Genomic DNA, 21,262 nt, shown 5'->3' on the forward strand with positions numbered 1-21,262 from the left:
GGCCTTCCTAACTTCTATTAGCTAATCCCCTTTTTTGAACCTACATTATATTAGAAGCCGATTAGACATTTGTAATCCCATATGTTGCAATTACTTAGATTTGTTGGTCTTTTATTTTTCAAAATGGTATAATAGGCAATGCAATTAAATGGAAAAATTCTGCCACACTGCTGTTTTCTCAATGTGTATTATTTCATACTTAGTATTGTAAGGATTCAAAGAAATGGCAGAGTAATAGCTGTGTGTCATTGCAGACTATTAGTGAACTATTTATCCTTTCAGATTGTAACTTCCTGTGTAGCAGTCCTAGGCAATAGAACTAATCTACACGTTGGAAAATCTGACTTGTGGTGCAAAGGAAATTTATAAGAAGATTATACTGCATGAAACTTAGCATAGTAAGAATTCCACAGTCCTCCATTGGATTGTTATTGTGCGCTACGTTAATAATACACGTGGAATTCTGGAGCCGTTTAGCCATTTTTCCATTCACAGGAAAACAGAAACATTATGGTCTTCCACGCAGGTGCCCTATTACAGAGGACTTTATTAGCAGCTGAAAGTTCTGTAGAGTCCAGCCTCTTTTAAAATAGATAACATGAACTTTTATCCATGCATATAATTTTTATTTATTTCTTTCTTTTTAGACAAAAGCAGACTAATATAAAATGAATGACTGCCAGAATGCTCAGCTTGCAGGCAGTACTAGGCAGCTGAGTGAGGGAGACGGGATAAGTCTGAGGTTATAGATAATAGGAGGGAAAAAAAAATCTTACTAAGTCCCTCCACAGGCCTGAATTGCTGTTTTCATAAGTGAAGCTTTTCTTTGTGAGCGAGCTGCTTCCTAGATGGCAAGTCTCCATAAAATACTCTGGTGTTAGTTTCCTCTTAATAAGAGGAAGACTATGTATCCTGTTTTGTTATGTACTACCGATGATCCACTTTTAAATCTCTTTAGGCCTGTCTATCTTGTTTATCAGCTATAGCAACACATCCACGAACACATTAAAAACTAATTTTGCCTATGTTGACTCATCAATTGTACACCGTAATTGCTTAAGGTCACACTGCAACATTCTACAGTATGGCAGAGAGAAAAATCTCATTGAGTCTGAATGAGTTGCTTGTGCAGCAAGTTTCTGTTCAGCATCAACACTGCAGTTTGGTTCTTAACAGAACTACATCATCTGATGTTTTACTAGGGAGGAGTGAACTTTCTCTGGCTTTCTCAGACATCTTGTATGATCTGTGGGGATCTATGGAGTAGCTTTTTATGGGGAATGACTGAGTAGATTTGGGTTCTCTAGTGTGGAAAGAGATGATGTGGGGGCACATGGTAGAAGTCTATGGAATAGTGAATAGCAGGTTAGATGTTGACAAACTCTTCTATACAAAAACTAGAGGGCATTAAATGAAATGGTAAGAGCCAAATAAAGAGGGTATTTATTTTTACAGTGGCTGGAAACTCCTTGATGATGAGTGTTACTGAGTCTTAAACTTTACCTGGATTCAAGAAAACACTGAATAAAGTAATGGAAGAGAAATCCCATAAAAGTTTAAATACACAGAAACCCCTGTCTAGCCTAAGATGTCCCTATAGCCAAAAATGGTTAGAGCTTGGGAGAGTACTGAGGGTTGTAACATATGTTTACTATGGTCTTAGTCTTCCCTAGATACCTGCTTACAGTCAGTCTGGGCTAGATGGACTTTGGCTGACCCAGACGGGTCATTTGTGTGTTCTGTAGGTTATTGTAGGTTATTGCTTCTTGGGGCTAAATACTTTGCTGTTTGTGCAGATTGACGAGTCTATCTTCACAATAGTCAAACTTTAGAGAAATTATTTTAAATCAAGTGCATAGTTTTTATTCTATATATAAATCAAATAAAATTGCCCACTCAGGGATGAATCCCAACAGCTAAATATAGCACCCGAGTCAGATTCTTCTTTGGTATCTGTATCCAGGGCAGTGATGCATGGTTGGGAGCACCAGAGTTTGGCAGCCTTTAGAATCATTTACACAGTCTCTGTTCATTGCCCTTCTGAGCTTAATGCCCTAATAGGTACTTTTAGATGTCATATTGGATACTCTGAATGCATCCTTTGAGTCTAGTTGCATAGCCCTGTGGGGTTGGATTTGCTAATCACTCAGGAATAGATTGTTAAATCTTTTTGCATTTCTAAACATTTGAGTTTCTAAAGATGAAGAATTTAACAGTTGTTAAATTCTATTAGGTGCTAGGTTCTTTCTCAAATCTCAGAAGATTTTTTTTTTTTTTTTTTAATTCTGAGGCAGCTAAATCTTGTCTCAACGCTTGATAGTTCTGAAAATACAGTTGGTATATCTGATCCTTTGCTTCAAACAGACAAAACTTCATGGTGTTTGTGAGAATATGAGTAGGGAGTGCGGTATTAGGCTATTATGAATGTATGATACATTCTTTGAGAAGAATCCCCTCCCTCTTTTTGGAGATATTTACAGTATTAAATGAATCGTAATCATGTGCATCTATAAAGTGAGTAGGAGCTGACCGATAGCAAGCTTAATAAATGCTGGATAGAGTAGTAAGTTGCTGGAACTACCAGTGTTGCTGCTAATTAATCTACTGTCTAGAAACTACAGACTTATTATTATAGCAGAAATTATTTCATACCAGTGATTCATGTCACAGGATGCCATTTTGTAATTTTCTCCTATTGGCTGGATTTCATCTTCATGCTCTCCTGGCAATATTTTACTTTTCCTGACAGATAGTTAATTTGAGAATTTCACAGCTGTACAAACAAATTTAAAGCATCAAGGCATATGTGGTATGCACAGAGTCCACATTTGCTTGGGCTTAGTTTAGTAAGACCATTAATTAAGATTTTAAAATAAACATAAATAAAGTGTGTTAATAGTTATCACCATTTAATGGACAGGGCATAGTGGTCTGCCCACCATACTTGAACCTGAATATATATTTTTGAATATTCCACTGAAAACAATGTTTTCATAGCAAATAAAGGAAAACGGATTGAAACTGAATCATTCTTTTTTTCCAGGTTCTCAGAGGTTAATCAGATTAAACTGAGCTCTGATCTCTTTTAGAAATACTCTTGAATAATGAACCTGAATCTAAAATTAAATCTCATTTCAGGAAGCCAGGATCTAGATTTCGTATGGCCTATTAAAAAAAAAAAAAAAAAAAAAAAAAAAAAAAAAAAAAAGGGGGGGGGGGGCAAGTACAAAATAAATCCAGATGCAAATATTTCTGAAGTCTTAGCATACTTAAATCAAATATGTGTTTAATTTTATTTTTTCCAGTGGTAGCTGAGATTAAGATGATTTAAGAAGATCAAATTGAACATGCACTGAAATAAAACTACTGTGTATAACACTGAGTAAATTTTGCCTTTGGATGTGCATGTGCACTTTCATTGGACTTGTCTATGAAAATAGTCATTAATGCATAGATACGTGAATATGTTTGCTAACCTCAAGAGATTTTGTCTATCTCTTAGCGGTACTCCTAGTATCTGAAGCATGTTTTGCAGCTGTTCCACATCTAAAGCTTTCACTTGTTTCTTGGAAATACATCTAGTGAGTAAGATACCTGGTAGGTGCAGATCACTGTTACAGCATTGTACTCTCTGGAATTATGAGGTTTTTGGCCAAGTGAGTGCACTGTATGTACTTGGAGAGTTACACAGGAGATCTAAACTGAAATTTGAGTTGGAGGGTTTTTTTGCCCTTAGTTAAGCTCCAGTATTGAAGTTGGGTCTCAAACTCAAAGCAGTTCATCACTTTAGAACAAACTACATGTTTTCAGTTATGTAATTTTCAAAATCTTTTTTTTTTTCTAAAGAGAATTATGTATCTAGTCACGTAGTAACTAAATCCTGGAAATTACAAGACTCAAGTATCCAAGGACTTCACTTAAATTCTCTCAATATTGAAAGAAGGGAGTAGTAGCTAAAGATCAAAATCATAGAGTTGGAGACCTAAGTTCATTTTCCATTTCAACTATAAGCTTATTTGCTTTTGGGAAAATACATTTCTATCCTTTCATTTCCCACATCTATAACCTGGGAATACTGTTCATGCTACACTATTGCTTTGAGGCTTAATTTGTGAACATTGTATAGTGCTTTGAGACCTTCTCATAATAGGTGCCAGACTATATTGTTATCCCATTTGCCAACTTGTGACAAGTATTGGGTAGCTTCTATTATGAGAATTCCTTCAAAGAGCTTTGTGTCAGCTTTCCAACAGGGCCACAAGCAGATGTAGTAAATCTAGCGCTCCTGTGTTAGACAATCTAGACTATTGGTTCAAGATTTAACTCATTTCCCAGGCCGGTGGGAGTCAGGAGAGAGTAACACCTTTGGAGCTACTCTAACAATTTGTGAGAATAAAAGATGTGTTTATTCTTGTTCTGTCTTTTCAATTGGTAGGTTAAATGACAAAAATTAGTGTGCTAATGTAACCTTCATCTATAAGTAATCTAGAAAAGGGAGATGTGTACAGATACTGCTAAATTACTATTTTTCGTTACAGAAGACAGTACACAAATCTGACAAATTATAGAGGATAAGGATGTAATAGCTGATGCCTGTATATTTTTCGCCTGAAGTGATCAAATTAAGAAGAGAACTAGGAAAACAATTTTTCAAGGAAACTAGATTGGCTGGTGTACGAGAAGTCAGACTGTGCTTGATGTGATTCTAAAACTCAGTAGCTGGTTTAAGGCCTAACTAAACCTGAGAAAAGTTGGAAAGACCACAATATTTTTGAAAGGTCTTTAAAAGTGAGGAGAATAGTAACAAATTTTTTGGGCAAGGTGTACAGTTTCTAAATAAACAGTAAAGCTATTTGAACTTCCCTGACTGGAACTGCCAAAATATAGGTGTGCAATGAAATTATTTAAAATATTAAAATGCAGAAGTAGAGGCAAATCAGGTAACTTTTTTTCCCTTGGGAAAACAAAACTCTAATGAAATCATTCTTCTCAATGACTGATTGAATTGCTGTGCAATGAAAATCAGTAAATTTATAATTTCATTTCAATAAGTCTTTCTGAAATGTAGTAATACTTTTCAAACTTACTGCCATGAACTATTCCCAGTTCAGAATACGAAGCTGACAGTTTTCTAAACAGGATCAGATAGGTATGCTTATAGTGACAATATCCATGGATGCAACAGAGAGAATCTCTCTCATATATATTTTTAATTTGGAAAGGATATACGTTTTCATGCCTCAAGGTATAATTCACCTCAGAATGGAAAGTGCTAAGTACATTTTTTTTTCATTCAGCAGTCTTTTATCTTTGTCCTCCTCAAAGTATCTTCCTTTGAAGTACATGGATCTGGCTCCTCTTACACCCTGGATGGGCAAGCTGGACCTCTGAACTGATCAACATAGCAGTGGTGTGGGGAGGTGGGGGTTGGTTCTTTTTTTTTTCTTTTTCTTTTTTTCTTTTAAGCTACAGGCTTCAGATTCTCAAGATTATCTGTGTCCTGTGAACAGAATGTATTCAGATTAAATACAGTATCCTGTAAGCTTGATGCCCTGAGTCCATCTGCCCAGTATAAAGATTCCTCAGCTACCACTGATCCAACCAGATAACTCTGCATGGCACAGGAAAGCACTGGGTGGCATTAGCAGGTGTTTTCTACCCTTAGCTGGGTTCAGGTGCTCTCTGTTAGTCCAATGAAAAATTGTATGCATGTGGTTATGCTATGATGAGATTCTGTCTGGTTTGTGGCAGCACCTTGGTTGTCTCTGCGCTTAGATTTTCTGAAGATTTTGGTTTTGCAGTTAATATTCATGGAACCTATTACTAATCCTATGGAGTATAGGTATTATCTTCAGCTACTGGGGAGGAGGGAGTAAGACATGGTCTTTTTGTGTATTAATCTTTATTAATATTATGGCTACAAGAGGAAAAGAAGAATCTTGTGAAGTGACTCACAAGTGCTAATTCACCTGGAAAGAATTATTCTCGCAAGACTGAAGCTGTTTGTTAGAGAATTCCTTGTACCTTCTTCAGTCATGTCAATAGCATGCTGAGCTCATGTTCGTTCAGACGACTGGATTATTACCAGGTTTTTGACAGTTATTGTAAGATTTGCCTGCAAAAGGTGATGTGGACTTACTGGTGATCAAACCCTGTAAGTCTCAGGAAATAATTTTTATGAAGGTTGTTTCCCCCTATCCCACCCCCCAAAAAGAGGGGTGGTAGAGAGTTGTTCCTCCTACCAGACCATAACAGGAGATTTCTGAAGAAATTTAGGATATTCTGTGATCACCTGCTTGGCACCTTCCGGATGAGTAGGTTGAAGTGCTACTTATAAACTTCTAAGTGTAGTCAGTACATATAAACCATGCATACAACCTTGGAAAGAGCACTGAGACATCACGTCTCTCTGGGATCACTCTTTTTGTTCCTGGAAAAGCAGGGTTTGCTCTCTTCATTGGCTGTGGCGTTTTGTCCTCCAAGTGAACTGTTTGGTGCTCATGTCTGCAAAGCTGATATTATACTGCCTACCTCTCCACTGCTGTTTGACCTCGCAGAAAAACTCAAAATCTGCATCTCAACATAATCATTGAAAAAGCCGTTGGGATTTGAGCTGCTTGTAAACTTCTACTTTTGAGAGTAGCCTGAGGTTTCGAACTGCAAGTCAGATCAAGAAAAGAGCTTGACTTCTAAAAGAACTTGATTTCTAATAATATCATTTAACTAAAACGCATGTCTGAATTTACATTTTTTTCATAGGTACTTAATTAATATCGTTCTTGTATGGAATACTAATCCTGGGACTCTTCATAAAGTTCCTACTGAAACTGGAAATCTTCATAAGATACTACCATTATTCCAGTCTAGATGTTACATATTTTCTCAGAGGGATACATATACAGCTATTTTTTAAATTTGCTGATAGAAATTATGGATTTTACCTCTTATATGAAATGAATTGCAACATTACTGTTATGTGTTTTGTTAAGTCTTTAAAGCAACCTGTAACTTTCCGACAGATCCTTATATAGGACTTTTTATTCAGATTATTATGAAATAATCTGAAACAGGAATATAACATTAGAAATTTAAATGCAAGTTAGCACACATTTTAAATTCTTGATTAAAATATAATTTGGACTACATGCTGTTTTTGGCTTAATTTTTCATTTCTTGGTTCAGACTTAGTGTTAGCAGTTTGAAGTGAATAATGAATAAGCAAGAACTACAGAGTTTGGTCCTTTTATTAATAATGATTTTGGGGCCTGAAAACAGGGGGGGGGGTAAAACTTCTGAAAGAACAGAAATAGCAAATATACTGCCCTGAGTAATGACTGCAGTGCAGGAGAGTACGTTAGTTAGACTTTGAAGCATAGACACTAATTTCTGTATAGCGTAATTGTGTCTAATGAGTTTATTTGAATAAACATGTAGTTGGGTGTATATACTTGATCCATTGTACCATTTTGGACCAATTTACCTATATACAATAAAGCTTTGTTCATAACTTTAGAGATTGTTTTAAGGCTGGTTTGGAAATTTGGCTATATAGATTAACATTCCAATGTGTTTTTCAAATCATGGAAATTTTTAGATTATATGCCAGCTTAGAATTCCCAGGACTCTAGCTGTTTCCTTGTGGTTTCTAATTGGTAAACTCGCAGAAATTCAGAGGCTTTATCATAAAGGCAAAGATGTAATTTTTCTTAAAAATGAACATACAAGGACTTTGGAGAGTCATACTTCCCTGCAGTGAACTACATGCGAAATTCTCTGAGTGTTTTCGGCATCTGCATAAAAATCATGTCTTTTTAAACATCTGGAAATCTAGAAAGCAAACAGATAAAGCAACTGGAAAAAAAATCTGTCTGTCTTTAGACTGCGTAGATCTTTATCTCAGTTGTCCTTGACACTTGGCTCATGTTAGGTAAAGCGCCATTTGGAACTAATCTTGTAGGAAGTGCTGAGACCCTCCTTTCTCCTTCCCCCCTGCCTTGCGATCTTTCAAAAGATCACAAAGCACGAGACTGATCACTGAGAGAAAAAGGGAAGGAGAGGAGATGTAACTATAATATGGCAGTATACCCAGTGTAACAGTACTTACATCTAGAAATTTGAATAGGTACGTTCTCACAGTTGTTATTGAGACTGTGAGTGAAAAGCTGTCCTCGTATAATTCCGTAAATCACAGAAATACTTGAAATAATGGAATTGTGCTGATTGGAATGATAGAGTTCAATCAGTATGCATACTGTAAATGGAAGCATGGAAGCCTTTTTTGATAGGAAACGTTAGAAACTAATGTATTTTGATGACTTACAGCTATTCAGACTGAAAATTTCTAAGCGTTGTCATGGCCTTCACTTGGACTTTTCTGGAATAATGAGGGGGAAAAAAGTGATTTTTTTAATTTCTGAGACTAAAATAATTTGTTTTTGCCAAAGTTTAATATTATTCATTTTTAACTTCATTTCCAGAGAATCATCATCTCCACTTCAAGGACATGATATTTATTAAGAAATTTTCCAGGGTCAAAAAATTACCTTTTGAAAGGTATCCCATAAAAATCCACTTAGATTTGACCAGTTTATATCTCATAGAAAAATTACTGCCCGTATGTACAATTGGAATGCTTATTTTCAGGCCATGCTGCATGGTTATGAAATAGTCACAAATGATTTATTTAAATGCAGTTCTCCTGTTTTTGCCCATAAATTGCAGTATGAAAGAGTAAAATTCAGAAGATAATATTCTTCAGCGTCAGGTAACTGTACATTGATTCTGTTCTGGTTCTTGTTATTGGAGAAAACCTCAGCTCCATTCTGTTCTAACTGGGTATTATCTGGGAAACCTATTGTCAACTGTCAACTTAAAAAAAAATCCCACTAAAAGTATAAATTCTGAAAAACAAAGATCTAAAGGCAATGCTCAAAAAGTTTATTGGAGAGGAAGGAATTACTAGATCCCAGGCTTTGCCTCTTGTGTTTGTTTTCAGAAGCACTGCAAAGTGATCTAGCCATGACTGACTTTAGTCTCTGTCTCAATTTCTCTGGTTATAAAATTTTAATACATTTGTTTTCTTTTTCATATCTATTTAGATTGTAGTCTCTCTCTTTAGAAATTATCTTACTGTGTTTAGGGGGGAAAAAAGAAAGGAAAAGAAGTCCTTTGATTTTGTTTTTGGCCTACTGGCATTCTCACAAAGTAGATAAGTAAAAGTAATGGCTTTTAATCTGCAGGGCATGGATCCCTGGAGTTTGTGAATTACTTCTAAAAGGCCTTTGAAAGGCAATTAAGAAAAGCGAGCTTGTCAGTAGGCTTAGATATGTTATACAGATGTCTGGGAATTTTGGAAGCCAACATATGGACCTCCCTAAAACGCTGAACTATAGTGACTGAATTCCGTTCTCAGTTATGGAAATTCAGTGGGCAAGAACAGGGTCTAGGTCTGTTTAAATGGGCCCTTTGTTGCCAGGTGCCATTAGCTTTGTCTCACCTACTCTATGATGGAAAATTGCTAATTGTTGATCTCTGTGTTATCCAGCTGCCCAGTAGCCAGCCCATCATAGAAACCCTTTTCGTTCATTCACAGAGTGTCCTATACGTTTCCACCTTTTGTTTCTCTTTCTGGATATTTCTAAGTTCTATTCAATTACCGAATATCTGATGTATCTTAAATATAAATTGATTCCATGTCCTATTTCACTTAGCCTTTCCTTTTGCTTTAATTTAGATAGATGTTACTACTTGGACAAACATCCGGATTTTTGCCTCCGTACACTGAAACAGAAATGCCCCTTGATTCCATTTTAAGTTTATCTTTTTTTTCAATAATCATATGTGTTTAAGCTAGTGAATGAGCTTGTACCTTGCCAGTTTGTGATGCTACTTCCTTCTGGATATTTCTGTTGACTGGTGCGATACTACCGAAGTATGTAAATTGAATCATCTCTTATATTCCTTGGCTTTCTAACACCCTGTTAGAGCTCTGAGTTGCTGGGGTTTGTTTTTCTCATAACTAATTACTAGCGCTGTCCTTTTGGAATGCTCGCCAACGTTTTCATTTCTTTTTGCATAATCAGTAAGCTGTTACTCTAAGGAGTTATGCCAAGGGCATAATCTTAGTTTCTAAAACTGTATTGTTGTTAAATTAAGCTTATCCAGCTACACTTCCTCCCAAGAAGTAAAAGCTAATACCACACGGAAGAAGTAAGAGAATGCAATCTATCTGGATACTATCATTATGGCTAAACCTTTCACTTAGGTTTGTATTTATTTTAGTGTTGTACCCCGTACCTTAATATAAAGCCCTCATTTTGTTAATTACCTTTGTTGGCATATCATAAATCTGTTAGATATTCCAAAGTGATCACAAATGCTTTCTTAGAATCAAGTAAGTTGATGAGTGGTTTTTGGCTTTTGATGAGATGTTCAGCGCTTGTGTGGGGTGAAAAATCTGGTCAAAACGTGGTCTTTAAACTTGAAATTCAACCTGTTCTTCCATCTTCCGGAATGACATCTCTTTGCAGTACTTAATGATAGTGCAAAGACTATGTTTCACTGAAAGATGTATAATGTTTCTTCAGTTATTGTATTTACTGAAGAACATTTTCTTTGTTGCAAGTGCAATATCATTTTTTCATTGGTCTGGAAGCTGGTTTTGGTCCTGTCTTTTTTTGACAGGTTTGGTGATTTTTATTGGTAACTCTCTAAAGCCTTCAAAATTTCCATGTAAAGTTTTTGATTTTTAAATTTTCTTGAGTATTAACTTTTATTTCATCTTTGGGAGGACTGATGGGCATTGTATTTTTTTTTCTTAAGTTTTTTTTTTTTTTTTTTTTTTTTTTTTTTTTTTTTTGTGATAGGAGGTGTCTTGGTTCCCTGCATCCATTTTCCGTAGGTATTTAGTACATTCTTTTGATTGTTGGTCTGCTTGTTGTATTTGGAAAGTACTCGGTTCCATGGTAGGGGGGGAAGAGAGAGACAGAACCGAGTCCAGCTTGTCAAAGAGTAAATTGTCCTAGCAGATAGTACCATTTCATTTATTGTCCAGTTTGTACTTAGCAATACTTGATGACATGGCTATTCGCTACATCTGAATGTAGGCACTGCAAAGCAGTCTGAAATCAACTTAGTTGTCTTTTGCTAAAGAGAACGTCTGGGACAACGCTTCTGTGATTTATGAACAGAATCTGAAACATTTGAGGAGAATTGTTGAATTAAGAATAGCAACTGTCACTCTGCAATGAATTAAATTTAGTAGCTTGATAAGAGCTTCTTTCTTGTGGAAAGAAACTTCAGTTCACTTACGTTTAACAAATTAATGAAAGACAAGGAGAAAAATCATTTACAGAGAGAATTGTGGTAAAACTTCTGTTTTGTGTTCTCCACCCTAGAGTTAGTTCAGTGATTACAAAGAGGAGGAGGAGTTTTATAATACTATTGGAACAAAATAAAGGAAACATTTAAAAAAGTAAAGAATATCTCAGTGGCCAGTGGCAAACTTAAAGGCAAATTGGTAAAAAGTTGTGGAAGTGATACATGTTATGTCTAGCTGATATACTTAAATTTCGATGTGAATTTATTATATGTATGTAGCACTGAATAGTTGCTTGAGGCACACTAATGTGGTCAGGTACTACAGTGTCCATTTTACTCTTTTATTTTTACTGTTTTGGTTAATGTAGGTCATCAGACCATAAAAGAATATTTTCAAAGGCGTACCTAGTAAATTGTAACCCACCTCCATAACGAACAATCTTTTTAGTTTGTACTCTAGTGATAAAGACTAATCAAAAAGTTGTTAAATCTTCTGTTGAAAGGGGGGGTATGATTAGTAGTCTTAAAAATATATTTCAAGTCTGCTATAAAAGCTTTTTTTCTCTCTCTTTTTTTTTTTTCTTTTAACATGTATTTGTGGATCTCCATTTTGGAGGGAGGAGAAAAAGTACAGAAATTTCTTTTCTCATGTAATTTCAGAGCATCAGTGTAGGAGAGTCCCTTTTGGGTTAGAAGTGAACCTGACAGCATTTTTCCAGGATGGCGTCATGTGTTTCACTCACGCTTTCACATCCTGCATTAAACCACATGCATGCACATCAACAAGACAAGATTGTAAAAGGAGTGTAACTGGGGAACTGTTTTCATGATATTTGATAGGAGTAATTGCGGGCACTGCTGTTTCAAAGCAACTGTGGTTATACTATACTATGTCAACAAAAATCACTTTTGCCATATGGAAACCTAATTACTTCAGAATGATCTGTTAGAAAGCACTTTCGAGATATTCAGACCATTTGTACAAATCAGTAAAGAATATTTATTTGTGTGTGAAATGTTTCTTAAATAAGAACTTTCATGCCTCATAGGCTGAGCATTACAGTGATAGTTTTGAAAATATTAAAAAGTAGACTTCTATTTAAAAAGTGGTAGGAAAATTTATTAGGTGATAAGAAAATAGGAGTATTTCCTTGTGATTTCTATGATCTGCTGGATTATACTGCTGTTGAATCAAGGAATTTCGGGGTTTTTGAGTGAGGGGTTATTTTTTCCTGTTTTCTTCAGCAAAATCCTAAGATTCTGGAAAATGAGGTGATATGTAAGATGCCATATAGTAGTGACATCATATAATGCTGGAGATAATTGTCTGTCTAATACCTACTCCATAAAATGATTTCAAGTATTTTTTGATATTGTACTTTTCTCTCCAGTACCTGCCTTGCTTTTACATGTAGATGTTCGTTTTTTGAGTTGTTCAAGATACCTGTTAATCAGATATTTCGTCTGTGTCACTATAAACTAGAGAATATCACAGACTGACTGGTCAAGGCATGATAGTTCTGTACCTGCTATTCTTTCTGTATCTGCTATTATTTACTTCCAGTACATGTTACCACACAAATGTACTTTCTAAAGATACTGCAGTCTTTGTTATGGTAACAGAAATTTTACTAGCTCTGTGAATATCTAAGCTTCACAGTGAAGTTAGGTGCACTGCCATGTTTAAAGGCTAAGTTGTCAAGGTATAGATATATAACTTACGGATATCCTGATAAATAAATGATGTTTTAGATAGTTTATTTACTGACACTACCTGCATGTGACTGACACATTAATCATCTGTTCTGAATTGCTTTTTTTGAAAGCGCTTCTCTTTTCAGTTATACTTATATACCCAAATCAGAAGATAGAGAACATTTAAAACCAGATTTATTCAGATGTTATTGATACCGGAGAACGATCATGCCCCTAGGGGAAAACTACAGAAAGTTCTGTATTCCAGTGAGGCCACTGCCTTCCCAACAGCCCTCGTAAGAATGTCAGCATACGTTCTCCTGAGTATCACATCAGCTCTGGCTATTGCTGAGAGCATCTATTCCAGGTAGCATCTCCTGGCCTGCAGGTAAAATGGTGCAGATTGACTCACACCTGGTGTGCTCAGGATTGAGTGGAGCAGCTTGATCATGTCCCCACAGGGCCCATGTCCTTGGAGATCCAACTGGCACCCACCAGCTATATAGTACAACATATTATTTATTTATTTATTACAGTTCAAATTTTCAGAAACAAAGTGAGGGTTTTACCACCGACTTCCCAAACTTCATTAATATCCTTAGCATGATGTTCAAGGATAGAGGTTGCCTGTCATGGGATGTGGCATGACAGAATAGTTTGAAGGGACAGAATCAGTTGGGCTGATTCTGTTGGAGAACTGAGTGTAAGGAGACAAACTTAGCATGGTTTCACCCATAATGCCCAGAGAGCTGTTCCTTGAGTTGCAATGTTTTTGTCTTAGATGAGACTGGCTTGTTTGCTCCGAAGAGAGCCAGAGAGTAAATTTACACATATGGACTGTGGAAAATAAAAGACATATGAATGCAGGAGTGAATTGAGAACCTACATTGTTTTGACAGAGCATGTACACTTTCAGAGGAGAAGTAACTGTAGTTTTGTCTCTTACATACTCTCTGAAGTAGCTTATGTGCAAACTTGCAAGTGCAGGAGTACTGGAGGTATCTACTGTCATCTTGTTCTCGTCACTGTGCTGCTAATGCGTTACAACGTCATCCAAGATTTGTGCTTTAAATTGAACGTAATTGTTTTAAAATGGCAAAGAATATAGATTTGCCAGATAAAAGCTGTTTGGTCTTCTTGCATAGACCCTTAACTCAATTGGCCTGATATTAGTGTATCAGGTGATATAACGTGGTCTGTCCAGAGTTGCAGGTGATCCAAAAGAGTTTCATTGCTTTTGCCTTTAATGGAGTTAAAACAATTCTTAGCTGCCAGTAATTTGGTTCTGTGAGAATATAAGTATGTTGTACATAGAGCGTATGTTTTATGTAGTGAGATTAAGATACAGTACTATCAAATAGCAACTCTTTGAATCTACTAACTAGTTAGCATTAATTTAACTGGCAATATATTTCTGAAGGGATTGATTCTGCCCAAATGTTGTAAAGCACAGAATAGTTGCTGTCAGGACCCAAGGCATCAAAAGGCATTAACTGACCAGCCTCACCTACAGCTTTTGCCCATTTCCCAGGAACTCCATTTAACCTCAGCCCTGTTTCTGGCCAGAGCTTCAGAGTAGGTAGCCCTGTCTCTGGCCCTGTTTCCTGCTGTCCTGACTTGCTGGCTGGGCTTCATGGCTGGAGCCTGCACTCAAGTTGAGCCTTGACTCCTGGACTTCCTGGAGGGACCTGGACCAGACTCATCACCTTGTCTTCGGTGATTGCCACCGGACAGTTGCCAAAGCCTGTTACCATTGTCAGTGCTGCATTACACGGGTACTCTGGAACTGAGCCTTGGGGGATGAAGGCACTGCTCCTGCCTCTGCTGCAGTCATCCTTGGCTTCTGGCTCATCTTCTCTTTTGGAATGAGCCGAAATTTTGCTAATGCTGGTGATATCCAGTTTAACATCCTATGCTAGATATTTATGTTCTACACTAGAGGAAAAAAAAGTCAGGTTAGGCCTATGTACATCATTGTGGAAATTATTTTGAAGAAAAAAAACTTTCATAAAACATTTTTTGTAAGATTTTAGAAGAAAATCATGAAACAAAATCCCTCTTATTTTGACCGCTTTTCTCTGAATGCAGACTCACTCAGGCAGGCTGCCACAGGACTTTGAGTGACTCCTCTTAACAAAAGTGGATGTTCTTTTCAGAAGCTTACTAGTTTTCTCCACAGCCCAATTAAATTCTCCTGATTAAGGATATAGGAGGAGGCAAAACTGGACCAGTGCTTCATTACTTTTTTTTGTGAGCGTGTATGTATTCTGCAGTTACATTGCCACTTATCTCTGTCTAATATAAAACCATAAATCTTTCTAAACAGTCTAAGTGCTGAAATTAATATGCCACCAGCAGCTGCAATAAGGGGACACTTGCTTTTTCTTTTTTTTCCCTCCCATGTTTCCAAGATTTTTAGACTGTTAAAACTGAATTTTGGATATAATCTAGGACCTAAGAGAGAGACAATTTTGAGTTTCCTACCCCTTAGGTGACTTACTATTGACTAACTACTGATTACAGAAGGGAAGCAAATGTTTCATAAATCAGCGTAATAGAAAAGCAGCACACTTAAATCAATGTAGGATCTGAATTTCTCCATAGTTTGGAGGTTTAAAAAGTTATGGAGTAACAATATTTCATGTTTTTTCTTCCTTTTGGTTGTGGATAACAGCTATTTTTCATGCAAGGAAAACAAACCTCAGCTGAAAACTGAATCCTAGAGCATTCTTTGTATGTGTCTGTACAACATACTGAAAAATGTGGAAGCAAAATACAAGGAAAAAAATTGCTGTAGTAATTATTCTGTTTGGATTAGATTCTGATGTGTGTTATATCAGTAGCAACTCCTCTGATGTCAAAGTTATGTAAATAGAACTAATCTTGTATAAGTGAGATGAGAGTCTGGTTCTGTGTTAGACCTTGATCTTATATCTGCTGGATTACATTTCTGTGTTTTGCTTAAGGGAGTTGTGTGCTGTTAGATGGAAGACAATGGCATTTCTGAAATGTTTACAATGCTTAAGACTCAGGCTCATGTAGCTTTACACCCTTTACAAAACTAGAGGAAAATTTTCAAAACTATGTGATTTGCTCTTAATGGAGACCTGAAACTAGACTTCATGTGTAATTTTAGGAAATTTCAGTTCCTAGTCTGAAGTCTTTCTCATTTTATATATTCTCAAATTTGGAAAAAGTTGCTAATATTAGCATCAGATTTAAACTTGTGGTTAACAAACCTTTGATTTCTCTTCTTGTTCTTTGCTTGGAATTCTTTCATAACAAGGGAATATATTGATGGCTCTGTATTCATCCACCTGTGCAAAATCTGCATATTGATTTCATAATACTTATGTATAAATGTTATGCTAGCAGGTATCTAAATAGAGAGCTTTTGTTTTTCAGACCTTACCAGTACGGAAGATTCCATGCAAAGCCAATGCTCCTTCAGGGTCTTTTTTTGCACGAGACAACACAGCAAACTTCTTATCTTGGTGCAGAGATGTAGGGGTGGATGATACCTGCCTGTTCGAATCAGAAGGTTTGGGTATGTATTTGTTAATATATTAGTTGACATTATAAAGAATTTTGCTTTTTTATTTTCCCCTGAGAGGGAGAATGGCTCCTTTAGTAGATCCTGCCTCTGAATCTGACCTTTATCTGGCTCTGTCAATTTTGATCCTTATCTGAAACATGAACAGATAAAGTACACATTTTTAAAAATAGTTTAAGCCAAATTTATGTGGAACTTAAACAGGATAAAAATCTTGCAATGATCTCTTGCACACAGAGGATTTTCCACCCTACTCTCACTTTTTGATCAGCAGAACACCATGGAATGCTGCTCCTTAGTTCAGTGAAAAAGACAGTCTTTCTGTTTCAGGAGAGTAGCCTACAGTTGTGTTGATGTTGGCTGCAGACACTTAGTGTTTACAGATTCACTGGGCTGCTTGGAAAGGGAGAAAACATGAGATTTTTCTCTGCATCTATATTGACCTTTTCTCCAGCTGATTCCGTGTGCAACTCAGGATAATTACTATCCAATGTTTTTGCTTCAGGGTGCTCTGTCAAAAGAATTGGACTATTTAGGAAATCATCATTCTAATAGCACATATTCTTCATGATTTTTACTCTTCTCCTTTCAAAGGAAAATTTAGGACTCCTACCTCAAGACTGTAATTCAACTGAATATCATGAAATGAAGAGAATCAATTGTTTGTTTGTTATCTGAGCTCAGATAAAAGTGTTGTGATGATAGACAATTCAGTTTGTATGGAGATTAAATGAACATGCTGTACTGTATCAAGACACTTCTTTGTTGTATTACTCAAAAGATCTTTTACTCTCCAACTGAAGTTATCTGTGTTGCAGCTGATCTATTCCCCCCCTTTTTTTTACAGTCTTGCTTTATTTGCGCTGTTTCTTGTGAAGCAATTTTTTTTGCTTGTCTGTTACTTTATCCTTTGAGTGTTTTTCTTTTTTCTTTTTTCAAATTAAATGAAGCTGTTTTATTTCTCCAGGAGAAAAATCTTGGCAGAGAAGAACTTAGTATCACAAAACTGGCAAACAGTATTGAGGACATATGAATTGCTCTATTCTGTTAATTGAATCCTCAAGATAAAATTATTTTAGCACATGGTAAATCATATGGAAGACAGGCAACGATTGTATTTCCAAAGATATGAAATGATGGAGAACTGCAACATTACCTATGACAAGGAACCTTGCAAACACAAGAAGGGAGCAGGAGACAGACCTGCCATGCCGATTTTAGCAGAGGGATCTATCTTAAATGAAGAGAAAGCCCTTCCTCATTGCTTCCCATAGCTCTTTAAATGTTATACTGTCATGATACACTCAGTAGTTTACCATTATTCCAATAAGTTAATTGTGTATCTGAGCATGTGTTTACAGTGAATTTTATGATGCACTGTTAAGAAACAAGATCTTCTTTAGAATCAGTGTTGCTGAAATACAGTCATTCCCTGCATAAGCTCAATTTTGCACATACTCAGAGCTTTGCTTGCTGCATTACAATGTTGAATGTGAATGCAGCTGGAAAGTTGATGTTAAAGATGACTTCCTCTCTCAGAAAACCAAAGTGAAATATCCCCAAATACACAGTGCACAAAAAAGATCCAGTTTTATTAGCTTTGTCTCTTTGGTGACAGATTTTTTTGGTAGGCTGTGGGGGGTGGGAGGGGGCAGGTCTGTTGTTTTCCTTCTCTGAGTATTATTGTGTACAGGATGTCCATGTTGAAAAGACTTATGATGCTGGAAATAGAGTTAGGACTTGATAATATTTTGACCTATTTTTCAGAAATTGACTATGTTACAGGTTGATAGTGACCCTGCTGTTTCCAAAATAATAAATAGCAGCTGCTGTTCTCATTTGCTTTGAGCTAGAACTCTTTAAGAGTTTTGATTTTCTTTGGGGCTTTTCAGGATCAATGCATTAGAAATAATAATGAATCCAAACAGCTGCCAATCTAAAGCTTTTATATTCTTTCTCCCGCAAATCACTCTTCCCTTGCATAGCACATAAAAATTCAGCAAAGGTAAGTAATTTAAAAAGTTCTCTTCTAAGTGGTAAGAAAAGTCTGTGAATGACGCGTTAGTGTTTGCATTGCGTCATGAAAGACTGCTGTATTTTTGAGAATCGATGACTGTGGTGAAATGATAGTTATGAAGGTACCTTTATTTCATGGCTAATAAACTGTATTGATGTGTAAAATCTGTGTAAATTGTCAATGATCAAGCAAGTATTTTCTCTGTTTATTGAGGAACCTTGCTGTGTTAATGTTCTTAATTTACCTGATTTTGTCTTCCAGTTTTTACTGTATTGTGCCTACCTTATCATATGTAAATACTTTATTATTTAATTAGATGCACATGGGGTGTTTTCTACATGTCATTATACTGTCTAAAATAGTCATGAGATCTTTTTCTAGCAAAATTTTGCTGTAATATGGAGAGAAGTTTTGAAATTTATTGCTGTGAAAAATTTGAAAAATGTATTTATGACAAATTATTGATTGAAAACTCCCAAGTCTAGTCAGAATGGTACAATTAGATTATATGCTACCTAAGAAATTTTTAATTATTATTTCTAATTACCTTCAAAAAAAAAAGTCTCCTCCTGATGAGGTCTGAAGTCTCCGAAATAATGTAAGTATAACTACACAGCAAGGCATCAAATTCTCCCATTTCTTTTAGCATTTAGATTGAAGTTGTATGAAGATATTCCTTGCTGGAATAGGACTGTATCAAATGGACTGTAAATCAGACAGTTGTAGTTCATATCTGAAAAGCTTGCAGACTATTGCTCTTAATGAGAATTTTGAGTGTTCCTAGGAGCTCTATTCTGCCAAGTGCTGAGCACTCTAGGGTTGATTCAGACAAGCCGGTGAGTAGGCCTGTTCCTGTCACCTCTTGCATCTTTGTACATTATTTTTGGATGGATTATTAATTGGTAGTGTGTGCATAGAGTGTCTATTTTTCTAATTAGCAAAAATACGTTGTGATAGTTGTGTTTGACTAAAGAAACATTTTACTGTTCAGGATTCAGGATTCAGGATTCTTTTTTTTTTTTTTTTTTTTTTTTTTTTTCCCGAAGTAGAAATGAAAGTGAGTTACTATTTCTTCATACTTCCTCTTTTCTTCAAGTGTTTCAGGTATTTTAAAGAGACGGTAGAAGTACTGACATCCTTAAAGTTAAGCGCAAGTTTAAATACTTTCTTAGACTGGGACTGAAAAAGGAAACAGGATCAAAATCTTTCTTCAAAATAAATAGAAGACAAGAAAACATATTGTATGTTATGCAGCTAAATATGATTATGCCTTGAAACATCTTTAATTAGAAGAGTTCCTTTAACGATCCTTGAAAGAGATCTGTTGATAAAAGAAAAAAAAAAGTTTGAAGACTGTGTACTAGATTTAATCCAGATTTCACTTCCACCCTGGACAGGAACACCATAGATTTCAGAAGTTACTAGAAAATGATGTTATATTCAGATAAGAATAAATTGGTAATAGTTTGCATTTTGTGGGGATATACTGATTTAGTACATGGGAGTCTTTGTTAGTTTTTTTTTTTAATGGTTATTCACTTCAGTGAAAAATCAGAAAGAAGGTTGAAGTTGCAATTTCTATTTCAAAATCTGTGATAGGTTTCTAATACAAACCAATACTTTTGTAAAATCTCCTAATATTAAAAAAAATCTGAAATTGTTCCTGCTAGGAAAATAATTTTATTTCAAAATCAGATTCTAAAAATGCATCCTGCTCCTTTATTTCTGTATTTGCATTATTTTTTACAATGTTCCATGTTAAGTTAATAATGCATGATATGATATATTTTGTCTTGCTGAATATTATGATGATTTAATGTTTTTTATTTTTTTTTTAAAAGCTTCTTGTGATGTTCTTTGTGCATATCTTAATGCAGATGGATGACAGAAAAGTCTCGGAGTTAATATCACTCCAAAGAAAAGGCAGATAATGTGCCTGTTTTGTAAGCCACAAAAAAATCATGAGCATTTCTTTAAAAACTATGGCAACACAGTATATAGGGAATGCTGAAAAGCTCTAGTACATTCTTCCAATAAATTGTGGTTTTGTGTATGTTCCCTGTGCTTGTTCACCATTTTAGTAGGTTTTTCATGGTTGTCACTTGTAGTGAATTAACCTTGTGTAATGACTATAATCTGAAGTCTGAATTTTCATCTTCTGGGCATATCCTGAGGTGTACAGTCTTTGAATGGGGTTTTTGGATATATCAGAGGTAATAATTTGCCCCATATCAAGGACTTGGAACATGATATGTTAACTCTTTGCATGATACGTTAACTCTAAGAAGTGTCATACTGTCTGTAACTCCTCTATTTCCAGGTATTCTGCTTATTTTGCAAGTTCCTGTTTGTAGGTTTTAGGACAGTAGATCCACCCAGCTGATGAATGGTAATTCACTTTATGGAAGCACTCTTGCTGGAGATTTCTATAATTATGGGGCTCAAGCCTGAAGAGTGTAATACCTGAAGAAAACTCTTCTTGGCCAAGAGATTTTCTGTGATTGCCTTAGCTACGTGAACTTATTCAAAGTTAGGAGCTCTTGTTGGTAACATAGTGTTTTTGAATGATTATAGGATCTGGAACCAATGAATATTCTACATCTCTTCTACGACAAAGAATCCAGCCGGCAAGAAAAGGGTTTGCCAGCAAGTGTGCCAGCATGCTAATGTGTGTTACT

The 21,262-nt window shown here is 35.8% G+C and overlaps 1 protein-coding gene across 1 annotated transcript in view; it reads left to right on the forward strand.

The window, feature by feature from the left end:
- The window catches only part of GAS2 (growth arrest specific 2), a 92,886-nt gene that overhangs the window by 20,790 nt on the left and 50,834 nt on the right, over positions 1–21,262 (forward strand). The window contains exon 4 of the mRNA XM_062577057.1: positions 16,420–16,561. Coding sequence (XP_062433041.1) covers positions 16,420–16,561 — 142 coding nt within the window. The remainder of the gene's footprint in view (positions 1–16,419; positions 16,562–21,262) is intronic.

Source organism: Rhea pennata, chromosome 5 (genome assembly GCF_028389875.1).
Source record: "Rhea pennata isolate bPtePen1 chromosome 5, bPtePen1.pri, whole genome shotgun sequence".
NCBI lineage: Eukaryota > Metazoa > Chordata > Aves > Rheiformes > Rheidae > Rhea > Rhea pennata.